Source organism: Peromyscus maniculatus, chromosome 18, assembly GCF_049852395.1.
Source record: "Peromyscus maniculatus bairdii isolate BWxNUB_F1_BW_parent chromosome 18, HU_Pman_BW_mat_3.1, whole genome shotgun sequence".
Lineage (NCBI taxonomy): Eukaryota > Metazoa > Chordata > Mammalia > Rodentia > Cricetidae > Peromyscus > Peromyscus maniculatus.
The window spans coordinates 2,924,015-2,943,919 of record NC_134869.1 but is presented as its reverse complement, the minus strand read 5'-3'; the positions used below and the strand labels follow the sequence as shown (position 1 = coordinate 2,943,919).

The following is a 19,905-nucleotide window of genomic DNA, read 5'->3' as shown; positions in this document are numbered from 1 at the left end:
CCATCCGTCCGTCCATTTCATCATCATTGTACCACTGCAGCTGGGGGCCGTGTGTGTCTGATACTGCAGGTCCTTCACAAATGCAGCCAGTACACACACACACACACACACACACACACACACAAATTCATGATGGCTTCAACTCAGAGTTCCAGATCTGATTTGGGAAAGTCATTGGTCCCGCCCTCGAAGTCTCCACACCCTTGTCTGCAAGATGACCATCATAATCACACCGGCTCAAAAGGCAAGAAAGCCAGATCAGGTAAACCAAGGGCTGGGGATGTTGCTCATTGGTAGAGAGCTAGCCAAGCTGTCACAGGCCTGGGTCCCATCCCCAGCAACCTTCCCCTGCCACACAGATACTCAAAGGAAAAGAAGAAAGAAGAGAGGGAGGGAGCAGAAGGTGGGAGGGAGGGAGGGAGAGAGGAAAGGATGGCAGGGAGAAAAGGATGGGAGGGGGGAGGGAAGGAGAAAGGCAGTCTGTGTGCCTGGCACAGGCTTGTCGCTCAGTAAGGTTTCCTGCCCTGCAGAATTCCTCCCTCTGCCCTGGACCTGTCCACACATCCAAAAAATGGGTATCACTCAATGAGATGTCTACTCAAGTCGTCTCCCTCCCCAGCTTGCCCGCTCAGCCCTGAGTTCGCCACTGCATTCTCCATTACTAATACTCCATCTCTATTCCTAAGACGCAAAGTGGGGGTGTCCACCCAGAGTGGGTGCTTCACTTAGGGCGAGCACATCCATCATGCTGGGCTCCGCACTCCCCGGACACACCAACTGCCTTTAGCCTCTTCTGCCCACCACCCGGGAGCTGAAGACCATTTATTTACTTCAAGGCTGTTAGAAGCACGGGAGGGAATTTTGCTGCTCAGAGGACCCCTGCAAGCATCTGCTTTCACCACCACTGAAGAAGCCAAGGATGCACAAGGGATACTGCGCAGGAAATGATGAGACTCAGACGATTAAACTAAAAACAAAGTGGGGGAGGGAAACAGTCTTCTTAAGTGGACTAGCAAGGAGAAATCGGGATCTAGGAATGGCAAGGGTTAGGTACACATTCTAGAATCAAGGGTGAGCAAATCGGCCTATCTTGCCCCCCACTTACTCCTTCCCAGTGCCCAGCAGAGCGACACAAAAGGGCTCCACAGACATGCTAATAAACGTCTTTTAACCTGTGGCAGACTTGCCACAAGAAAAAAATGACAAACACTTCTGGTCCTTCTCTGGAATAGCAGCAGCAGCAACTCACCATTTAGAGCTCAGATGGACATGGGCTGCTTCTCTCCCCCACATCCTAGTCATTAACTGGTGTGGCCCTGGATCTAAGCTCCCTTTGTGGCCAAGTGGGGACAGTGGCAACACCTCTCTCGGGATCCTTCTGAGGGTGTGGTCATGCTTGCTGCAGGCCGCAGGAATATATCATAAGAACTCAGCTGGTTATGGCAAAGTCGCTACCTGGAGGGATCAGGGATTTCCTCCAGAGGAAGCCAAATTCCAAGGAGTTTTTGGTGCTATTTGGCTTGTTATATATCAGCTGTCTTCTGTTATAAAAATCCTGTGCCTTCATAGTTTTCCCAATTGACTTTTCCCTAAGAAGGGCCAACAGTGTGGACCGATCACTCTCTGGAATATACACATTCCAGGTATCTTGAGAACAGCCTCAGGAAAGGCTTTCTCTGGAATCAGATATCTCCCTTAGCCATTTTCACGGACTAACGGTGATATGCTAACCGGTCATTAGCACTCAGTTGACCTCCTCTTTTACCACTCCCATTTTGGGTTGTTAAAGAAAGCCTGGTGGTCACTGCCGCAGGAAAAATTCTTACCTGCCTTTATGACCCTGGAGAATTCAAGCCTGGTGACCTTGCTCGACCAGGGGCTTGATATAACTGGATTCTTGGGAGACTTAGGTAGAACGTGGAGAGTGGAGGACAGAGAAGAGAAAAGAGAATGGAAGAACTAGATGGGTAAGAACTTGAGAGGGACGAACTGAGATGGGGAAGAACTAGATTGAAGGTCTAGAAGAGAGTACTAGAGGAACAAAATGGAAGAGCCAGATGGGAAAGAACAAGATGAGGAAGAAATAGATGAGAGAAGAGGAGATGGTATGGGAAAGAACCAGATGGATGAGAACCTAGAAGGGGTAGAACTAAGATGAAGGAATTAAGATAGAACCTAGAGGGGACAACAGATAAATGTAAAGAGACATTGGGCAAGAAAGGAGCTAAAAATGAGAGCAGAGTATAAGCTTGTAGAAAGAAAACTGACAGAATAATAAAATGTATGGACTAAGGAATTTTGTGTACATAGATTCATTTCTTTTCTTCAAAGATTATCAGCTGGTTGTAGATTCTTCCCGGACCCTGGGAGGGGACTATCAAGGCTGGATCCCCATAGTCCCCAGTACACGCTGGTCAGGCACTTGGCACAGGGCCTGACCAACCAGAAATGGTCAGCAGTGACTGATGCCATCCATTCACCTCAAAGGGTGAAACAGCAGCAAACCCATTAGTGGAGTCTTCAAGATGGCCAGAAACACCCTTTTTCCCAGAGCATCTGGGCAGCTCACCTGCTTTCCTATGTGCCTCCGGAAACCAAGGAGCCAAGCTCTCCCGGAACACCAAATGTCCCCCACCCCAAACCACTGGCCAAGCCCCTGGAGAACACAGTGTCTACCTATCCAAATGCCAAGCCAAGGGCAGCACAGTCACCAGCCTCTAGTTTCACCAGCTCAAACCAAAGACCCCCTTGAACTCTAAGAATGCAAACAGGAGTGACGTTCTTTCCAGGCACCTTAGCGGAATATGAGCATGCTCCCTCTACACCCCAAATAATCACAGTTCATGCTCATGGGTTGGGCACCGTTCTCCGCAAACGTTCCATCATGAAATCTTACATCATCAGAGCTGAGCCCTGCTGCGGCCATCTCATCACACTGAGGGACAGACGTTCTCCAGATCTCACTCTAGACCCACTAAGAAAGCCGGGACCGCTGTGAGGCAGAAGCAGAGGCAGGGCGGAGAGACACAGAGAAGCTTCTCACAGGAAGCCCTGAGAACTGAACTACTTTTCCGTCCCCCATCAAGCAGAGCTCCTGTCCAGCCACAGGTCATGAATCTACACGTTACCAACCACATCCATGAAATCCTAGAGCTGCTTCTCCTCCCAAGAGCAGTAGGGACTAGAGGTCATTCTGTCTCCACCCCTCAATTTACAGGTGAAGCGAAGGCTCTGAGCACTGGAGTATCTACCTACTTGTGATAAATTGTGTGCTGGCAGGCAAAGGTGTGGAGGCCACTGGGACCTTATCTTCCACCCCCTGAAAGCATCCCCCCAAGAACAACACCAGCCAGCAGATCTCCCTCAGAACTCTATTCCCACCTCATAGGTGTAGGAAGTGCATCCTAACCTTCTGCAGGTTACAAAGAGCATTTCTTGTTCACAAATGAGACCATCTGCTTTCCTGTCACCACCCTGAGAAGACTGGGACCAAGCTGGTCCCAAGGCACAGCACAATGACAGCCGGTAAGGGCACACGCTAGCTTGCTGCAGTCGAAGGCCTCTGTGGGAGCCAGGGCACTGGCTCCTCTTCCAGAGGATCCAGGTTTGATTCTCATCACCCACAGGAAGGCTCACAAGTATCTGTAACACTAGTTCCAGGGGGTTCAACGCCCTCTTCTGGCATCTTCTGGCACTGCACCCACATGGTACACAGATATACATGCATGCGAACACCCACATGCATAAAATTTAAAAAGTAATAAATAATTAAAAAACAGTTTTTAAAGGTCCCTGTGGTCCTTGAGTCACACTACTGGTCAAAGCCTGGTTGGCACAGGCGGGTTGGGAAAGAGGATCACTGAAGGCACTGAGTTCTTTTCTAAACTGCCATCCCAAGGGATGGAAGTTGTGCCACTGAGTCCAGGAAAGGCGCTAATAAAATCCACCCCAGCTTCCTCTCAATGCCCTCCTGATAGAACTCTCAGTGTCACTAGTGAAAGTAAATGGAGTGGAATTTTTTCTCGTGCTGAAAGGGCAGATCATGATGGCATTTTTTCCAGACACGCACTAACTCCACCGTCCAGCCAGTTCACAGTTCCTAAAGTGTTTAATTTACAACCTGGGGAGAGTGTTTTGGAAACCTCCAAGATGCCTTCTAGCCTGCGCACTCTGCAGAGCTGCTCAGCTGGGCTGCTCAGACGGGAGGCAGAGGGCTGGAGCCTCCAGAAGAAGCCTGACGGACAAGGAGCGGCCAGGCAGGAAGGTGCCGAGGTCCCCAGGAGTGAGGAGCCGATGCTGAGGAAGCAGGCTGTGGATGGTTCCGCCTCCTCCTCTCCCCAGCCACACAGAAGCATCATGGAGATCCACGCTGCAGTCCAGGCTGGTCCAGTCTGTGCACGGTGGTGAGGAAAGCAGCGACAAAGCCCCCAGGGGAACTTCCTGTTGCCTCTGGCCTTCTGGGACTTTCCCATCTCAGGACATTGATACACTTCCTGTGGCAGTTGTCCATTCATTCATTCAGAGTACCCATTCATTCATTCATTCATTCATTCATTCATTCAGAGTACCTACCATGCACACAACACCAGTGAGACAGAGCCTGGGTCTCCCCTAGTGGCCGATGGACATGAGGGGCTGTACACACAAAAATCCAACCTCCATGCTGGGAGGAAACCAAAGCTGAGCTGGGACAGAGGAACAAGGAAGGAATCTTGACAGCCATGGTAAACACAGAACTGAGTCCCTGTAAACCCTAAGGAAGATTTTAACAGAGGAAGCCAAGCCAAGGTCCTCAGGTTCTCCACAGTACCCAGAGGTGTGCAGCACCATACCCAGCTCAACCCACTTGTGACGGAAAGCATCAATCCAGACCTTATCAGTAGTAAAATTACTAGCTAATGTGTCTAAGGCCCTAGGTGCAGCAGGTTCTGCATCCGAAGCTTCCAAATCCCACTTCTAATGTTGATTCTAAGTAATACGGTACTGGGAGATGCTTTTGCTAACCTCGAAAACATGCAGCTCTCCCGGGAGCCTGCAGCTACTGAGAAGCAAGTGGGATGTGGCCCTCAGTCTGTCTACTACACTGCTGGCATTTCCTACACAACCAAGCCCTTGATTTTATACTCTGGTTATTTCAGATGAATTACCTGCTATATTCTAAATTCTAGGTATCTCGATAGCATGAGACACCACAGTCTCCTCTGAAATGTCCCCACAGTGTTGGGCCCGTTTTCAGCACACGTGAAACACTCCAGGTGACTGCTAAGTGGGAAGGAAGAAAGGTACATGAGTCCTGTGTCAGCCAGAGCAGGGCAGCCTGCCAGCTGGGAAGAGCAGAGAAAAGCTACAGCTACCACCTGGGCTTGCCAAGCAGGATGTGCATGCCCTGTGGGCACAAGGCCAGACAAGTGAACAGAAGACGTCTTTTAGACTAGCAATAACCCTGGCCACATGGATGGCGGTTACCACACCAGGCAGTAGACTTAGCTACATCATCTCATTGAATCCTCTCAACAAGCCACCAGATAAGATCCATCATAGCCTCCTGATAAGGGAGAGAAAAGCAGAAGCTAAAATAGAGTAACCTACCCAAGGTCACCTTGCTGTCAGGACTGGGATGAGATATGGATACAGAGAGTCTATCTCCAAGATGTGTGTGCCTGTGCCTGTTCCTGTGCGTGCGTGCGTGCGTGCGTGCGTGTGCGCGCGCGGGTGTGTGTCCCAAGGCAAGCATGGTGCCGCCTTCCACTTCTTACACAAAAGGGAGTCTCGTGGGACTGCAGGTTTGACATCTTGGAGGGCTGACAGACAGACCATGGCCTTCCCGGTCACCACCACTCCCTGCTCCAAAGTCCCACATTTTTCAAATAACAGTTTTCTTGAAATATGATCCACATGTCCTTCAGTCCGCTCACTTTAAAGTACACAAGTTGGGGGTTTTAGTCTGTTCTCAGAGTTGTGCAATCATCATCACAACTGCAAAATATGTCCATGGCCCCCCAAATAAACACGCCGGCCAGCAGCCACTTCCCACTTACTGCCAGCTCTGCCAGCAGCACTGACAACTCCCAACCTTCCGGGCTCTATGGTCTGGCTGACGTGGGACATTTCACAGACACAGAATCGCGGTGGTCTCTCACAACCGGCTTCTTCCACTTAGCGCCACGTCTTCAAGGTGGCTCCGTGCTGCAGCACGTAGCGAATCCTTTGTTTCTTTTCATTGCTGAATAACATTCCACAAGTTCTCAATAAATAAAATTATGCAAAGGATCACAAGAATATTCCAAGTAAAGTGAACACACCATATTTCATGCAGCCATTCATAGGGAGGTGAACATTTGTACGCCTTCCACTTAGCTGTTCCAAGTCTTTGTGAACACGTTTCTATGAGGACATGTGTTTATATTTCTCCTGGGTAGACCTAGGAGTGAAATTGCCCAGCCTCAGTTTTTACATACAGTTAAAAGCTTACTGAAGAATCTCGCCATGAAGCCAACATCTGGCTGCTCCTGGGCTGTTTCCAGGGAATTTTATCAGTTTCGCCAGACTCCACTCACGGGTGGGTCATCTGGCCCAGCCCCTCCCCTCCTGGGGCCTGGGATCTTCTCACAGTGACACTTGCCAGTGTCGTCTGGACCCGCACAGTGATAAATGTATTCTGCTTTAAAGTGGATACTTCACAAATCATAACTTACAGATGCTCCAAGACTTTCATGTGGGAAAGATGAATGAGATTTCTGCTGTCTGACTCTGGAGCCACTGAGGACAGGAAGCCACAGCCAGGAACCCGACAAGCCCTGGATCTACGGCTCTCCCTGACGAATGCATGAGCAAATGTAACAGCAAAGGAATTCATGCAGGGAAGGGTCTGCCTGTCTTTGCAGACATGGCTCCGCTCATCCATTCATCTACAGTCTTGTGTTTCCTTGCCAACTAATGTAAATGTTCCTCGGGGTCATGGAGGATAAGCTTCAGTTGCTACACCTCTCCGCTATTCCCTAGCTAGATTTATCCATCTCGGCTCCATCCTGCAAATCTTGGTTGGGGGTCTATTTCATGCTTGGCCCTCAGCGAGACATCTCTGGTGGGCGGCCGTGTGAGATGGGTTCAAGGCGGTTAGACGGGGTGTAACACAGACAAGGAGCCTCAGCTGACCTGCTTATCTCCTGCCACATGCTAAGAGGAAGGAGATCAAGAAATCCTGGCACACTGTGGGTGCTTTTTTCACTACAGGCTAAGAAAGCGAACTTGTTCACCATGGAAGCCCCTCAGCCCCAGCCTCACCCCCAGGCATTCAGACCAGGCTCTCTGAGGAACAAAGAATGCAGTGTGTGTCCAAGTGAAGAGCCCCTTGGTTGGTCTGAGTCATTAACATGTGCTTTGTGTCCAAGAAACAACACCTTGGTATCCCTGGCCCATCTCTCTCCCAAGATGCTTCCAACTCTTAATCTTTTCACACCTCAACTCTTAGGAAACCATCCCTGCTCCAGGCCAGCACCCCAAACCTCCAAGCACAGAGCCCCTCTATGACCTGCATCCAGCTCTGCTGACTTCCAAGAGTCTCTGGGGCAAACACTGGCCTTGCTACTGAATGTGACCCTGTAGAAGCTGGATAACCTCACTAGGCCTCAGCTCCTTCTGGAAAACGGGACGATAAGATGTTTAGGGAAGTTCAATCCGTTAGTATGTACCTGGCACACCCCCAACACTAGAGAAGTATTAACTGCTACTATTATCAACTATCCCAGCCCCCCTCTACCTGATCAGTCTTGCATCCCACTACACCCCAGCATAAATCTGACATCACCCGTCCCTGTGATGTCCCCAGGTCCCAGGGACAGCTTCAGCGATACTTGGCCTCCCCTCTCCTTGGCTGGTAGACTAGAACAGCGCAGGGGTGTTGGCAGACTGTCTGCTTCTGTTCACTCGTTACCAGCCAGGCCTTCCGTTGTCAACAAATTCCAATGCTTTCTGAGGTCATGGACAGCAACCCCTAACCTCCACCCCTCTGTGACAGTCCTCTGCTCTGTGAATCGCCCCCGTGCCATCCTGGAAGCTTTGGTTGCCATGACCCTGCCTCTCTATTCACTTCCTAAACTACAGCAAGAGCCCATCTCAAAAAAGAAGCTGCCGCAGCTGACCTGGCACCACTGGCAAAGTGGTCCAGAGTCACCGCTGCGTGACGTAAGGAAGGCTCTTGATTCCTCTAACAGCAATGCATTTCCAAACAGACAGACCTATGAGACACTGTCCAGTTGTGACCCTCAACTCATTACACACCAACGTGTTATTTTCTCCATCTGTAAAATGGGTCCAACTAGAGTTTAACACCTCAGAGAGGGTTTAATGAGGGACATGTGTGCAAAGTTCTAGGCTCAGCATGACACATCTCATCTCAAAACATCAGCTGGGGTGACTGGGAGACGGCTCAGTTGGTGTATTACTTGTGCAAGCAAGAGGACCTGAGTTTAACCCACATAAAAATGCTGGTTATGGTCATACTGGAAATCCCAGCACAGGGGAGGTGGGGACAGGCGAGTCCCTGGGGCTTGCTGGCCAGCCAGTCCACGGCCATACCAATGAGAGACATTCTCAAAGCAGAAAGGGACAGCACCGAAGGATGACACCCAAGGTTTTCCTTTGGTCTCCACATGTTCACCCACATGAACATGTAGACCACATATACACAGGGACATACTGACACACACATACATATACACACACTCTTATATATTCTCTCCCTCTCTCTCCTTCTCTCTCTCCCTCTCTCTCTCTCTCTCTCTCTCTCTCTCACACACACACACACACACACACACACACACGCACACGCACACGCACACGCACACGCACACACCACATATATTCTCTATCACACACTCTTACATAGTCTCTCTCTCACACACACACTTACATATTCTCTCTCTCTCACACACACACACATATTCTCTCACTCACACACACTCTTAAATAGTTTCTCTCTCTCATACACACACTTACATATTTTCTCTCTCATACACACTCTTAAATATTCTCACACACATTCTTCTGGTTGTAACAGCAGGAACAGGTGTGTCTCACACACCTACACACTCACATTCTCAAACAAACTCACACTCTTTTTTTTTTTTTTTTTTTTTTTGGTTTTTTGGTTTTTCGAGACAGGGTTTCTCTGTAGTTTTGCGCCTTTCCTGGAATCACTCTGAAGCCCAGGCTGGCCTTGAACTCACAGAGATCCGCCTGCCTCTGCCTCCCAAGTGCTGGGATTAAAGGCGTGCACCACCACCGCCCGGCACAAACTCACACTCTTACATTCTCTCTCTCTCTCTCTCTCTCTCTCTCTCTCTCTCTCTCTCTCTCTCTCTCCTTCTCTCTCTCTCTCTCTCTCTCTCTCTCTCTCTCTCTCTTTCTCATACACACACAATTTTCTGCTTGCAACAGCAGGAACAGGTGTTTCTGCTCAGAATCAAACTCGTATTAATGAACTAAGCTCCATCGAGCTAGTGCTGGTCACCCCCTGAAATGATGACACCTCCATAAAGTGTGATAGCAGCCTGGGAACTGTTCCCTCCCTGTAGGCTCCTTGGGCTTATTCAAGCCTGGCTCCACATTTAACATGGTGAGTGTGCGCAGCAGACAGTATGAAATCTCAGTCACACCATCTAACAGAACTCATTCAATATCTGCAGATGCATCTCACATCTGCTGCTAGAGATGAGCTCTGAAAGAATGAGGACCACGTCGTTAAACAAAGGACAGACAGACATCTCTGATCAAGAATCAGGTTTCTTCACCCAAGCTAGTCACCTAACATCTCTGTGAGAGGTTGGGCTGACATCGGCCGAGAGCTCTGGTTCTCTGGAAACTGGACTTGAGCCTTACGTCTAACACAGCACCTCAGCCACTGTGCACGTGACGCCCATGCATCACCAAGTCTGGCAGGCCAGCTTGTTCGCTCAGCTCTCCAATCTACAGTTTGCCATCACTGGGCTGCAGGAAATGCTTTTGGCAAGAGCTTATGCTTATAAGATTCACTTTGGTCAAATGGCCCCAGAAACTGTGTGTTTGGGTTCTATTTTTGTTCTGTTGTGTTGTGCAGTGTTCGTTTTAGCAATGCTTTGTGTGCCCTGAAGGTCCAAGGAATTGGCTCCCAAAAAGTGCATGCCGTAGGATGACCCAGAAGTTCATCCAAACAAAGGTTGTGTAATAAATGGGGCCCAAACTCAACACTGTAGAAACACATTCAGATCCTATCTGAATCTGGTCGACTGTCTTGCCTTCATATGCCTGCACCTCCCTAATTAATCTAATTACCCTGGCAAAGTGAGTAGCTCCCTTGCCGCGCCCCCCCCCCCCCCCCCCCCCGCAAGATCCAAGGCTAATTGGGCATTGCAACCTCTCTCTCTCTCTCTCTCTCTCTCTCTCTCTCTCTGATGGCCTTAAAATATAGAGGCAATCATAAATGAGAATAAGACATAAAACCCACCAGGAAGGGACACTAGAATGTTTCATTTTTCCCCTTTGAGACTACCCAGTTTATCTTCTGCAACTCTCAAAAGTCTAAGAAGTTGGTCCTGTCGGCATCCAACTTCCCAGCTGAGGAAACTGGATTTCACAGTTAAATAGCTTCCTGAAAGCTCCAGTGCCAGGAAGGGATCGGTCAAGAGTCTGAGTGGCGGCCAGAGCCTTTATGTAAGGCTGACCCAGCGTTAGGCTGGTCATCTCAAGCCACTGTGAGTTCCTGCCTTATAGACATGCTTAAGCTGTGGCTGTGAGACCACATTTGGGGATGACAAGGAAAGAGCTGGACCATGCAGAGGGCTGAGCCAGCTGGCTGCAAGCTCCTCAGTCTGTCACAATGCTGTGCCGAATTGTGTCTCACCCAGAAGGCCCTTCCAGGTAAGAAGTTCTAAGCTACAAGAAATGACTCTCCTCTGTGAACAGGACCCCTACGTTGGGCAGGAATGCTTACTCCCCAAGCATTTCTGACTGGTTGACTCGCATTAATACCAGCACCTGATTTACATCAATAGAACAGGCGAACATCACTGCTCCCGCTGAGAGGTGCCCTCCAAGGGACTGGATCAAAAGCATCCACCGTAGCCAGCAGAATTAAACCTGCTCCTGAGCTTCCTCCTCATCGGGAGCTTGGAGGCGAGTTGCGCGTGTCACACTAATCTCATGAAATTTTTTGCTGCTCTTGACATGGAGTCACCAGGCACTGAATGGGCAAGCACAATGCTGACCAATATTTTTGTTGTTGTTGCTTCTCTTATTTTCTATGCAGCCAGACATGGGGAATTTCCACCTGACAGTTCCAGTTTCTCACTTGAGCTCTCCTGCCATCTGTGAACAGCGCACTCAGCGGGGGAGGACGCTGGACCCAGGAGGACTTCTCTCCTCCAAACTGTCAGTTTCCTATCTGTTCAGGGCAAGCTGTTCACCAGAGGGTCTTGCTAGCACTGCACTTAGCCATCAAGGAGAAAACAGCCCATGAGAAGTGAAGCAGTCTGGGAACTGTCAGTTCCTGGGCCTGTATCTACTGCCAGCTTCAAAATCTTTACATAATTTTTTTAATGAAACAAGAGATTTCGCTGCAATTAATAGGACAATGGGAGGTGAACTAGACAATAACAGCCGGCTGGTCTCGCAGAGGAGAACGAGGCTCCACCGTTCTCCGGGCGCCCCCTAGTGGCCACGAGGCCAAACCCTGGCAGAATGTTCAGTTTTGTGCAAATCAAGAGCCAGACACCCACCGAAAGAGGAAGGCAGGCGCCTGCCTACCAACGCACGTCTAACCCAGCCTGGGGCTCAGACAGCGAGAAGAACGCCTGACTGAAAGCCACAATGGAGCTGGGCAGGCAAGCGCATGCCACAAAGACTCAGTGCCGCTGGGCTGACTCCTGAGCACTTGGGTGCCCAGAGGGACGCAGCCTCGCCACTCAAGCCCTCACATCCGCACATCTTCAACCTGCGCCCCAAACTACGTCTGGTTTTCATTATCCAGCTTTCCAACTCCTCAGCACGACTCTCCAGCAGCTTTAAAGACAACAAGGGCAAGGAGCTACCCTTCGTTTTCTGCTTATTCAACACCCAGCCTGGGGAATCTCAACTCAGAAGAAATGCATGAATGAAGCGTGCCTCTCAGGCTCTTCCTTCATCAGAGAACATCTCTGCAACCATTGCAGCCTGTAAAGCAAAGGACACCTGCGCAATGGCTTTGCAACTTGCCGCAGAATTCATGTACGGCAGTGCAGTTTATTGAGAACACAATTCCCGATCCCCAATTCATTGATAACAGACTTTTTAAGTGATAATGTTGTGTCAACCTGGGGGGAGGGGTACCTAGCTGGCCACATATTTGAAAATTAAAAGGGTAAACCCTGCTGACTGCCATCATTTTCCACAGATCTATCTCTGTACAACTATAAAACAACACCCAAATGCTATCTGACAGCTCACTTGCCTCCCCTGCAGCCACTGGTTAGGTTCATAAGCAACAGTGGGGCCCTAAATAAGCCCGACGTGCACACAAGCAGTCTCCTAGTTAGTTTCTTACTCTGGCCCTGCATCCGTGCACACAAGCAGTCTCCTAGTTAGTTTCTGACTCGGGCCCTGCATCGATGGAAACACATCTGATACACTTTAAAATTAAAGAGCCACGTTCATTTCTGCCACACCCCACACAAAGCCTTTCCGTCAGTCCCTCTGAACCCCACTCTAGCCACAAGCAGTGTGGATTCCAAGGGCCTGTTCTGAATGACAACAAACCAAAGCTGGGACCAGAGGGGCAGCTGGCCAGACCCCTTGAACGGGACCTGGAAGGCAAGCGAGCCTGCAGCCAGTCAGAGCTGTGTCTGAATGGCCACCCATGCCCTGGCCATGTCGGTCCTGCCAGAGGCCGGAATGCAAACTGTCAGTGGCAGCTTTTGGTTTTTCCAGGCAGAAGTCTGTTGTCCTGTGCTGCTGCAGCAGCAGCAGCAGCAGCAGCAGCAGCAGCAGCAGCAGCAGGGGGGTCAAGCTCAGTGTAAGAAGCAGAGAAGGGGGACTGTGGGTAGATGGGAAAAAGTGAGAGGGTCGGGAGCAGCTATGGGACACAAGACCTGAGAGTCCAGCCTCGTGACTAAGGATGAGGGTCTTTTTGGAGATGTACAAATAAGGAACTCTTGGGCAAGGTCTGAAGGTGTGACTGCGGGGGAGACCCCATGTTCCCAAAGCTGCAAAATGTTTGCGAATCCTAAACAACTACTTTGCCAGCTGAGATTAAAAGGGGGAGCCCCAAAATATGTGCAGACAGGATGTAACAAGTGTTTCCAGAGATATACACCTGAGTCATAGGAGCCGAAAGGAAAGTGAGGAGTCTGACTGGGGGGCTGCTGACTGCTGAGACCTCTGTTGGTGGAGAAAGCCCGGGTTGTGTGGTGTGCCCAGACCCCACTCGTTCCGCCGCGGAGCTAGCAGGTACCACCCAGGGGGTTCCCCTACTCACCACTCGACCTGAAAACCTCTCGGTGGCTCTCTTGACTTTGCCGTAGGTACCTTTGCCCAGGGTCTCCTGCAGCTCATAGCGATGCTTCAAGTTGTGCTTGTGGTGATGTCGCTTCACCCCGTGCGGCTTCTTGGGCTCCGCTGGGGCTGCAGTCGCCCCGGCCGCCGCCTCCCGCGGAGAGCCCTGCGGCCCCGGCTCCACATCAGGGCCATCCCCTGCCGCAGGCACTGCGGCCCCTTCCATGTCCGAGCGCGGGGCGAGCCGGGCTGGAGAGGGCAGGACCCGGCACAGGGGCTCAGAGTGGTCCCCGCTGAGGGAAACCAGGGTGCGTTCAAGGTCGCCCCCGCAGCATTGCTGAGACAACCGGACCTGGCTCGGGCTGCCGCTGGGTCACTAGCGGCGGCGGAGACTGCACATCTGGCGCCCCGGGCGCGCACGCTCGGCGCACCGCCCCCCCGGCCGGCCGCCGCAATCTGCCGAGCGTCCGGCGAGGTGGCGGCGGTGTCAGGGGAGGCGGTGGTGTTCGCGAGAGGAGGGGAGAGGGTGGCTCCGCGCGCCGGGAGGGGAGTGTTATGTGGGGCGCCGCGCCCCCCGCCCCCGCGCCAGGAGGACGCGCAGACGGGGCGGGGCGGGAGGGGAGCGCGGGGCGGGCGCCCGGGTGTCCCCACCTCCGCGTCGGGCCACCGCGCAGGGAGGGGGCGGGGTGCGTGTCGTCGTTTCACCCTTTGTGCGGCGCGGCGCAGGCCCGGGCGGCGGCCAGGGGCGCTTTGTCCTCGCCGGGCGGGGACGGACGGTCCCGGGTGGGGTGGGGAGGGGTCCTCAGTGCGCTCGTCCCCTCCCCGGGCGTCCCGCACTCACCCTCCGCAGCCACTGCGGGCGATCTGCCGCTGGCTTGGGCCCATCGGCCCCGGATAAAGCTCGCGGGGCCCGGAGGCCGCAGAGGCGACTACGCACGGAGCCCGGGTGGCCCGGGCGTGCGCGTGGTGGCCCTGGGCTGCATCCTCCCCGGGCCATCCTTCATGTTTGTTATGGTGTCGCGGCGGCCACCAGGCCCGCGAGAGCTGGGGGAGGCCGGGGAAAGGAGGCCCGGCGGTGTTGGGTTACCGGCGGTGAGTCACGGTCCCCTCCCGCTGCCGAGGCCCTGCAGGCACCCAACTCCGGCCCGGCCAGGGCAGCGCCCTCCTTGGGCAACCGCAGAACCCGGAAAGTCCCCGGGAAGGATGCTTCGGGACCCCGCACCGGGCTTTCTCGGGGAGAAAGGCGGAGTCAGGACCGAAGGGAGGCTCGAAGGAGGAACCCGGGCCTTCTCCCGGGCGCCGGTCTCCCCGTGAGGTCCCGGACAACCTCCAAAGAGGGGAGGAGAGGGGCCTGGATGGAGCTGGGTTCCCTGAGCTGCCTAGCACCAGTGGGAAGGCCCCTTGCCGAGATGGACAAACCATGGCTCTGGGTGGACTAGGGCCTGGGCCTGCTGAGCAATTCCTTGCCCAAGCCAGAGGCCATTTGCAGGCTTCTTGACCCCCGCAGGTGATGGGAATTTTCCGTTGACTTAAAAGGGCCGGACCTCACCCCACCAGGTGAGGGTCAAGCAGGAAGGCCTCCAGCTGCCTCTAGGCTGAGGGAGGGAAAATAAGACAGGCCTTAGGAAAGTTTTTTAAGTAATTGCATGTAAATTGCAATGTTCCAGACTAGGGTCAGAAGAGCGAACAGGGAAGAGCGGCTGGTGTGTCCCGCAAGTTGCCTGACTGCTCTGGCGCTTCCTCTGCACTCTGGGGTTCCTCCCGCCCTCCGCATTCCTTCTGTCTTCACTCCTGTCCACTTATCACCTCACACTGGACTCCGGCAACAGACTGCCTGCGCGAGAACCCCTCCTGCTGCCAGAGTCATGGCCTGAAACACCTCAGGACTCAGATCGCCCCCCTCCGCCCCCGCTCCGCTCTGCACTTGATAATCTTATCTCCAAACTTCATTGACTTATTTCACTGACGCCTGAAACCCCTCTGCCAGCCGCTGCCTCCCTTTAAAGCACTCAACAAACGGCAAAGGCCATGTTTATTCTGATCTATTCATCCCACCAGCCCTTACAGAATCCCCCTGCCTTCGTCCTGAAGCTGTATGCTGCTTTTTCAAACAGTCCGTAGACGTGCAGGTAGAATGTGACACAGTTAGTGGCGTGCAGGTAGAGTCCTGGGTCCCCGTTGAATTGGCTGGGTGACTTTGGTCAAATGACTTAACCTTGTGAACCTTTTTCAGTTTGCTCTTGTTAAAATATGTGTCACTGGGTCTGGTTGATTTTAGTTTTGGTTTGGTTGGGTTTTCAGGTAAACAGACTGTGTCTGTATTGGTAATTAAACTGACAAGTGTTCTGGTCTCTTCTGTCCCCCCCAGGGTGTGGTAGGAAACTCTTACCCGACTCTCTCAAGGTACCATGTGGCCATATAGCTTGCATAGGTTGATAGAATTCATGCAAAAATGATCCTCTACCTGGAAGCTTTGACAGCTAGGGAGCAAACTGCCTTGTGCTCTCCTCACCTTGACAAGCAGTGCAGAGAAGGGGTGAGCTGAGACCCTGGACAGCAAACAGAAGAGTCCCCAGGACGCCTGAGCTGGCAAGGCAGTGTGAGCAAAGCCTCTGCTGGGTTCAGCCGTGAGATGGTGTGGCAAGGCAGTGTGAGCAAAGCCTCTGCTGTGGTCAGCGTGAGATGGTGTGGCAAGGCAGTGTGAGCAAAGCCTCTGCTGTGGTCAGCGTGAGATGGTGTGTGTTGTTACAGTAGCAGAGCCTGTTCTGAGAGCATCTCTCAAGTGTAAGGGCTTCGTCCCACCTGCTGAATGGCCAGAACCTGCCACATGCTGGGAACCGTTTCACAACTACCCATGCTGTGGAAGGTAGCTGCTGTAATCTGTTTTCCTTGGGGCAATCATATCAGAAAGGTTTAAAACTTTGCCTAACATTACTCAGCTTGTACTGAGTAACAGCAGCCCTCCCTGCCCCTGGCCTACAGGAGCCAGGCTACCTCCTATAAGTCGGAAGGAGGTAAACCCAACCACAGTGTGTGGCACACAGTCATGTCCAAGCACTGGCAGCTCCTGCCAAGCCTGGATTCCTGTAGCATTGATCAGTGTGGGTTTTTTTATTACATGTACCTGTCTTGTATATGTATATATGCATGTGCATATACATATGTGGAGAAAAGAGGACAGCTTTCAGAAGTCAGCTCTTTCCTTCCACCATGGCACCCAGGGACCAAACTCTGATCATCAGACTTGATGGCAAGTGCCTTTATCTGCTGAGCCATGGCCAGCCCATGTGTGGTTTATTTTACACAGGACATCTCCTCTAACCGGCCCAGGCTCCTTGGTTCAGAGTTTGAGTTCTAGAGTCACACTAACCAGATTCAAATCCTGTCCCGACATTCACGGTGACTGTCTTGAACCATTATTTCCTGTGTCACTGCCAGTTGTAACTATGTCCCACACAGTTGGTGTGGGTCTTAAAGGATAGGATACATGCTCAGTAGATGATGGCTATTACTGCCACGCTCGTATTTCTTTCAAGTTCCCGCCAGAGTTCTGAGGAATATCAGCAGTTTGATCATACTGCTTGTCAGCTTCTGGTTCTGTGCTGGATACTAGACAGATGTTGTAACATCTGTACTCACAACTTAGAGTAGCCTAGAGTTCATCACGGGACCCTTATTACACTTGCTGTTTTCAAAGCAACTTAAAGTGTGTATGTTTGCTTTCTTGAGAAAGCTTTGTTCAGAAAACACAATAATACCGACTATTGTTTATGCCGTGTGTGTGTGTGTGTGTGTGTGTGTGTGTGTGTGTGTGTGTGTGGTATTAGGATCCCCATGTCACTGTTGAGAGAAATATCAACAAAGGTTGACTACATTGTGTGCTATCAAACTGTAACAGTGTAAGTCAGGATTTGAATCCACTCATCTAAGGCTCCAAGCTGCCTGTGGTACAACTCGCATGAGTTGCTATTATTGGTCTATACTGATAGATGAGGTTTGACACATTACCTAAGGTTATGACATTTCTAACTTGGATCTGTGAGCTGATGGACAGCTGACTTGAAAATAGCCACTTGAGAACATGCTTATTCTTCACTATGGCAGAAGAAATCTGTCAACCAGAAATTCATACTCCTCCTTCCTAGGCCTTTCTGCCTGGGGTGTGTGTGTGTGTGTGTGTGTGTGTGTGTGTGTGTGTGTGTCCCATTCAAACCATATCCATGTGATATACATATAATGGTTTGAATAAACTGAACTGTCACCTATGGACTTCCGTGTTTGGACACTTGTTTCTCATTGGGTAGTGCTGTTTTGGAGGTTGTAGAACACTTGTTTTCATTGGGTAGTGCTGTTTTGGAGGTTGTAGAACACTTGTTTTCATTGGGTAGTGCTGTTTTGGAGGTTGTAGAACACTTGTTTCTCATTGGGTAGTGCTGTTTTGGAGGTTGTAGAACACTTGTTTCTCATTGGGTAGTGCTGTTTTGGGAGGTTGTAGAACACTTGTTTCTCATTGGGTAGTGCTGTTTTGGAGGTTGTAGAACACTTGTTTTCATTGGGTAGTGCTGTTTTGGGAGGTTGTAGAGTCTTAGAGTTGGGCACAGCTGTGGGAAGTGGATCACAGCAGGGAGGATCTGATGATTTATTATAGTCCTATCCCAGGTGATGTCTGCTTCCAGATCCCCAGAGCTGTGAGTAATCCCAGCCAGACTCCCACTGCCATGAACTCTGCCGTGACTTCCCCACCACCACGGACTGGAGACTTTCAAACTGTGAACCAGAAGAAGTCAGAGTCTCCTTTAAGTTGCTTCTGATTAGAGGCGGTGAGGTTTTATTTATTTATTTATTTAGTATTACTTGTATGAGAGATCTAATTAGAGAAGTATTCAACAGTTTTATTAAATGGTACAAAAGACAATCCCTTCGGTAATGCCTCCTTCCTACATGTGCCTGGGGCTGCAGTGAGTTTCTGTCAGGCATGGCCTCTCTTCTTCCAGCTACCAGCCTGGAGTAGTGAGGAGTAAACAGTTACAGCATCCAGCTGACCTCCAGCCACTAAGCCTGGGAGAACTCATGCTATCTGAATATGGGATAGATACCAGCAAAAATCAGGAATTGATAGCAAAGGCTCAGTTTCTTCCCACCTGCTAAGTGGCCTGTAACCATGGCAACTGGGGGGGGGCACAGGTTTAAGAATCAAAGGCTGCCAAGTTCAAGTCCTCCTGGCTGTGTGGTCCTGGGCTGCCTTCTCTTCATGTCTGTTTTCTCATCTTTAGAGGCATTTTAAAAGTTTTGGTTGAAGATTCTTATAGTTTGGCAAGTGTCTCCTAAAGATGGGTGTAGAAAAGCTTACTCCCCAGTGTGGGACTACTGGCTAGTCCTCTTTAAGATGTGGGCCTAGTAGCAGGTTTTCCCACACTGGGGGTGCCCATGAACAGAAGTGGGGGCTTCTCGCTCCCTCTGCCCGCCTCTATTAGTCATGGAGTGAGCAGTGCCCTGTTCCACTGCATTCCCCCACGGAGGGCCTGTTACCTTGACACAGGCCCAAAGCAGTTAGAGTCGATCAATCATGGGAATGAAACCTCCAGAATCGTGAGCCTACATAAACTTTTAAGTTCACAATCACATGGATTTGTTACAATATTACAGGAACCGTGAGTCCGTGCAGAACACAGAAGGCAGAAAGAACAGTGAGACCCCGGAGAAGGCAGAAAGAACAGTGAGACCCAGGAGAAGGCGGTAAGAACAGTGAGACCCAGGAGAAGGCGGTAAGAACAGTGAGACCCAGGAGAAGGCGGTAAGAACAGTGAGACCCCGGAGAAGGCGGTAAGAACAGTGAGACCCAGGAGAAGGCAGAAAGAACAGTGAGACCCCGGAGAAGGCAGAAAGAACAGTGAGACCCCGGAGAAGGCGGTAAGAACAGTGAGACCCAGGAGAAGGCGGTAAGAACAGTGAGACCCAGGAGAAGGCGGTAAGAACAGTGAGACCCAGGAGAAGGCGGTAAGAACAGTGAGACCCAGGAGAAGGCGTTAAGAATAGTGAGACCCCGGAGAAGGCGGAAAGAACAGTGAGACCCAGGAGAAGGCGGTAAGAACAGTGAGACCCCGGAGAAGGCGGTAAGAACAGTGAGACCCAGGAGAAGGCGGTAAGAACAGTGAGACCCAGGAGAAGGCAGAAAGAACAGTGAGACCCAGGAGAAGGCGGAAAGAACAGTGAGACCCAGGAGAAGGCGGTAAGAACAGTGAGACCCAGGAGAAGGCGGTAAGAACAGTGAGACCCCGGAGAAGGCGGTAAGAACAGTGAGACCCAGGAGAAGGCGGTAAGAACAGGGAGACCCCGGAGAAGGCGGTAAGAACAGTAAGACCCAGGAGAAGGCGGTAAGAACAGTGAGACCCAGGAGAAGGC

The 19,905-nt window shown here is 51.4% G+C and overlaps 2 protein-coding genes across 3 annotated transcripts in view; one reads left to right on the top strand and one right to left on the bottom strand.

Moving 5' to 3' along the window:
• The window catches only part of Nuak1 (NUAK family kinase 1), a 71,462-nt gene extending 57,349 nt beyond the window's left edge, over positions 1 to 14,113 (bottom strand). The window contains exon 1 of one of the 2 annotated variants that reach the window (XM_016005488.3): positions 13,487 to 14,113. Coding sequence is in view for 1 of the 2 variants with exons in the window: in XM_006986949.4 (XP_006987011.1) it covers positions 13,487 to 13,729 (243 nt within the window). In the remaining variant the exon portion in view is untranslated. The remainder of the gene's footprint in view (positions 1 to 13,486) is intronic. The other variant, XM_006986949.4, reaches the window with a different exon arrangement.
• Positions 13,728 to 19,517, top strand: LOC143269430 (uncharacterized). Its single transcript, XM_076554668.1, has 4 exons — positions 13,728 to 13,822; positions 13,884 to 14,595; positions 15,171 to 18,323; positions 19,150 to 19,517. Exons 1-3 carry the CDS (start codon positions 13,728 to 13,730, stop codon positions 15,375 to 15,377), a joined length of 1,014 nt encoding a protein of 337 aa, XP_076410783.1. The 3' UTR covers positions 15,378 to 18,323; positions 19,150 to 19,517.
• Positions 19,518 to 19,905: the final 388 nt, after the last annotated feature.

Excerpts from the sequence above, each read along its gene's own strand:
- LOC143269430 (XM_076554668.1), top strand. The coding sequence starts at position 13,728 with ATGTCCGAGCGCGGGGCGAGCCGGGCTGGAGAGGGCAGGACCCGGCAC. Across the intron at positions 13,823-13,883 it reads GAAACCAGGGTGCGTTCAAG|CGGCGGCGGAGACTGCACAT; the intron begins GTCGCCCCCGCA and ends CTGGGTCACTAG. Across the intron at positions 14,596-15,170 it reads GCGGTGTTGGGTTACCGGCG|ACTAGGGTCAGAAGAGCGAA; the intron begins GTGAGTCACGGT and ends GCAATGTTCCAG.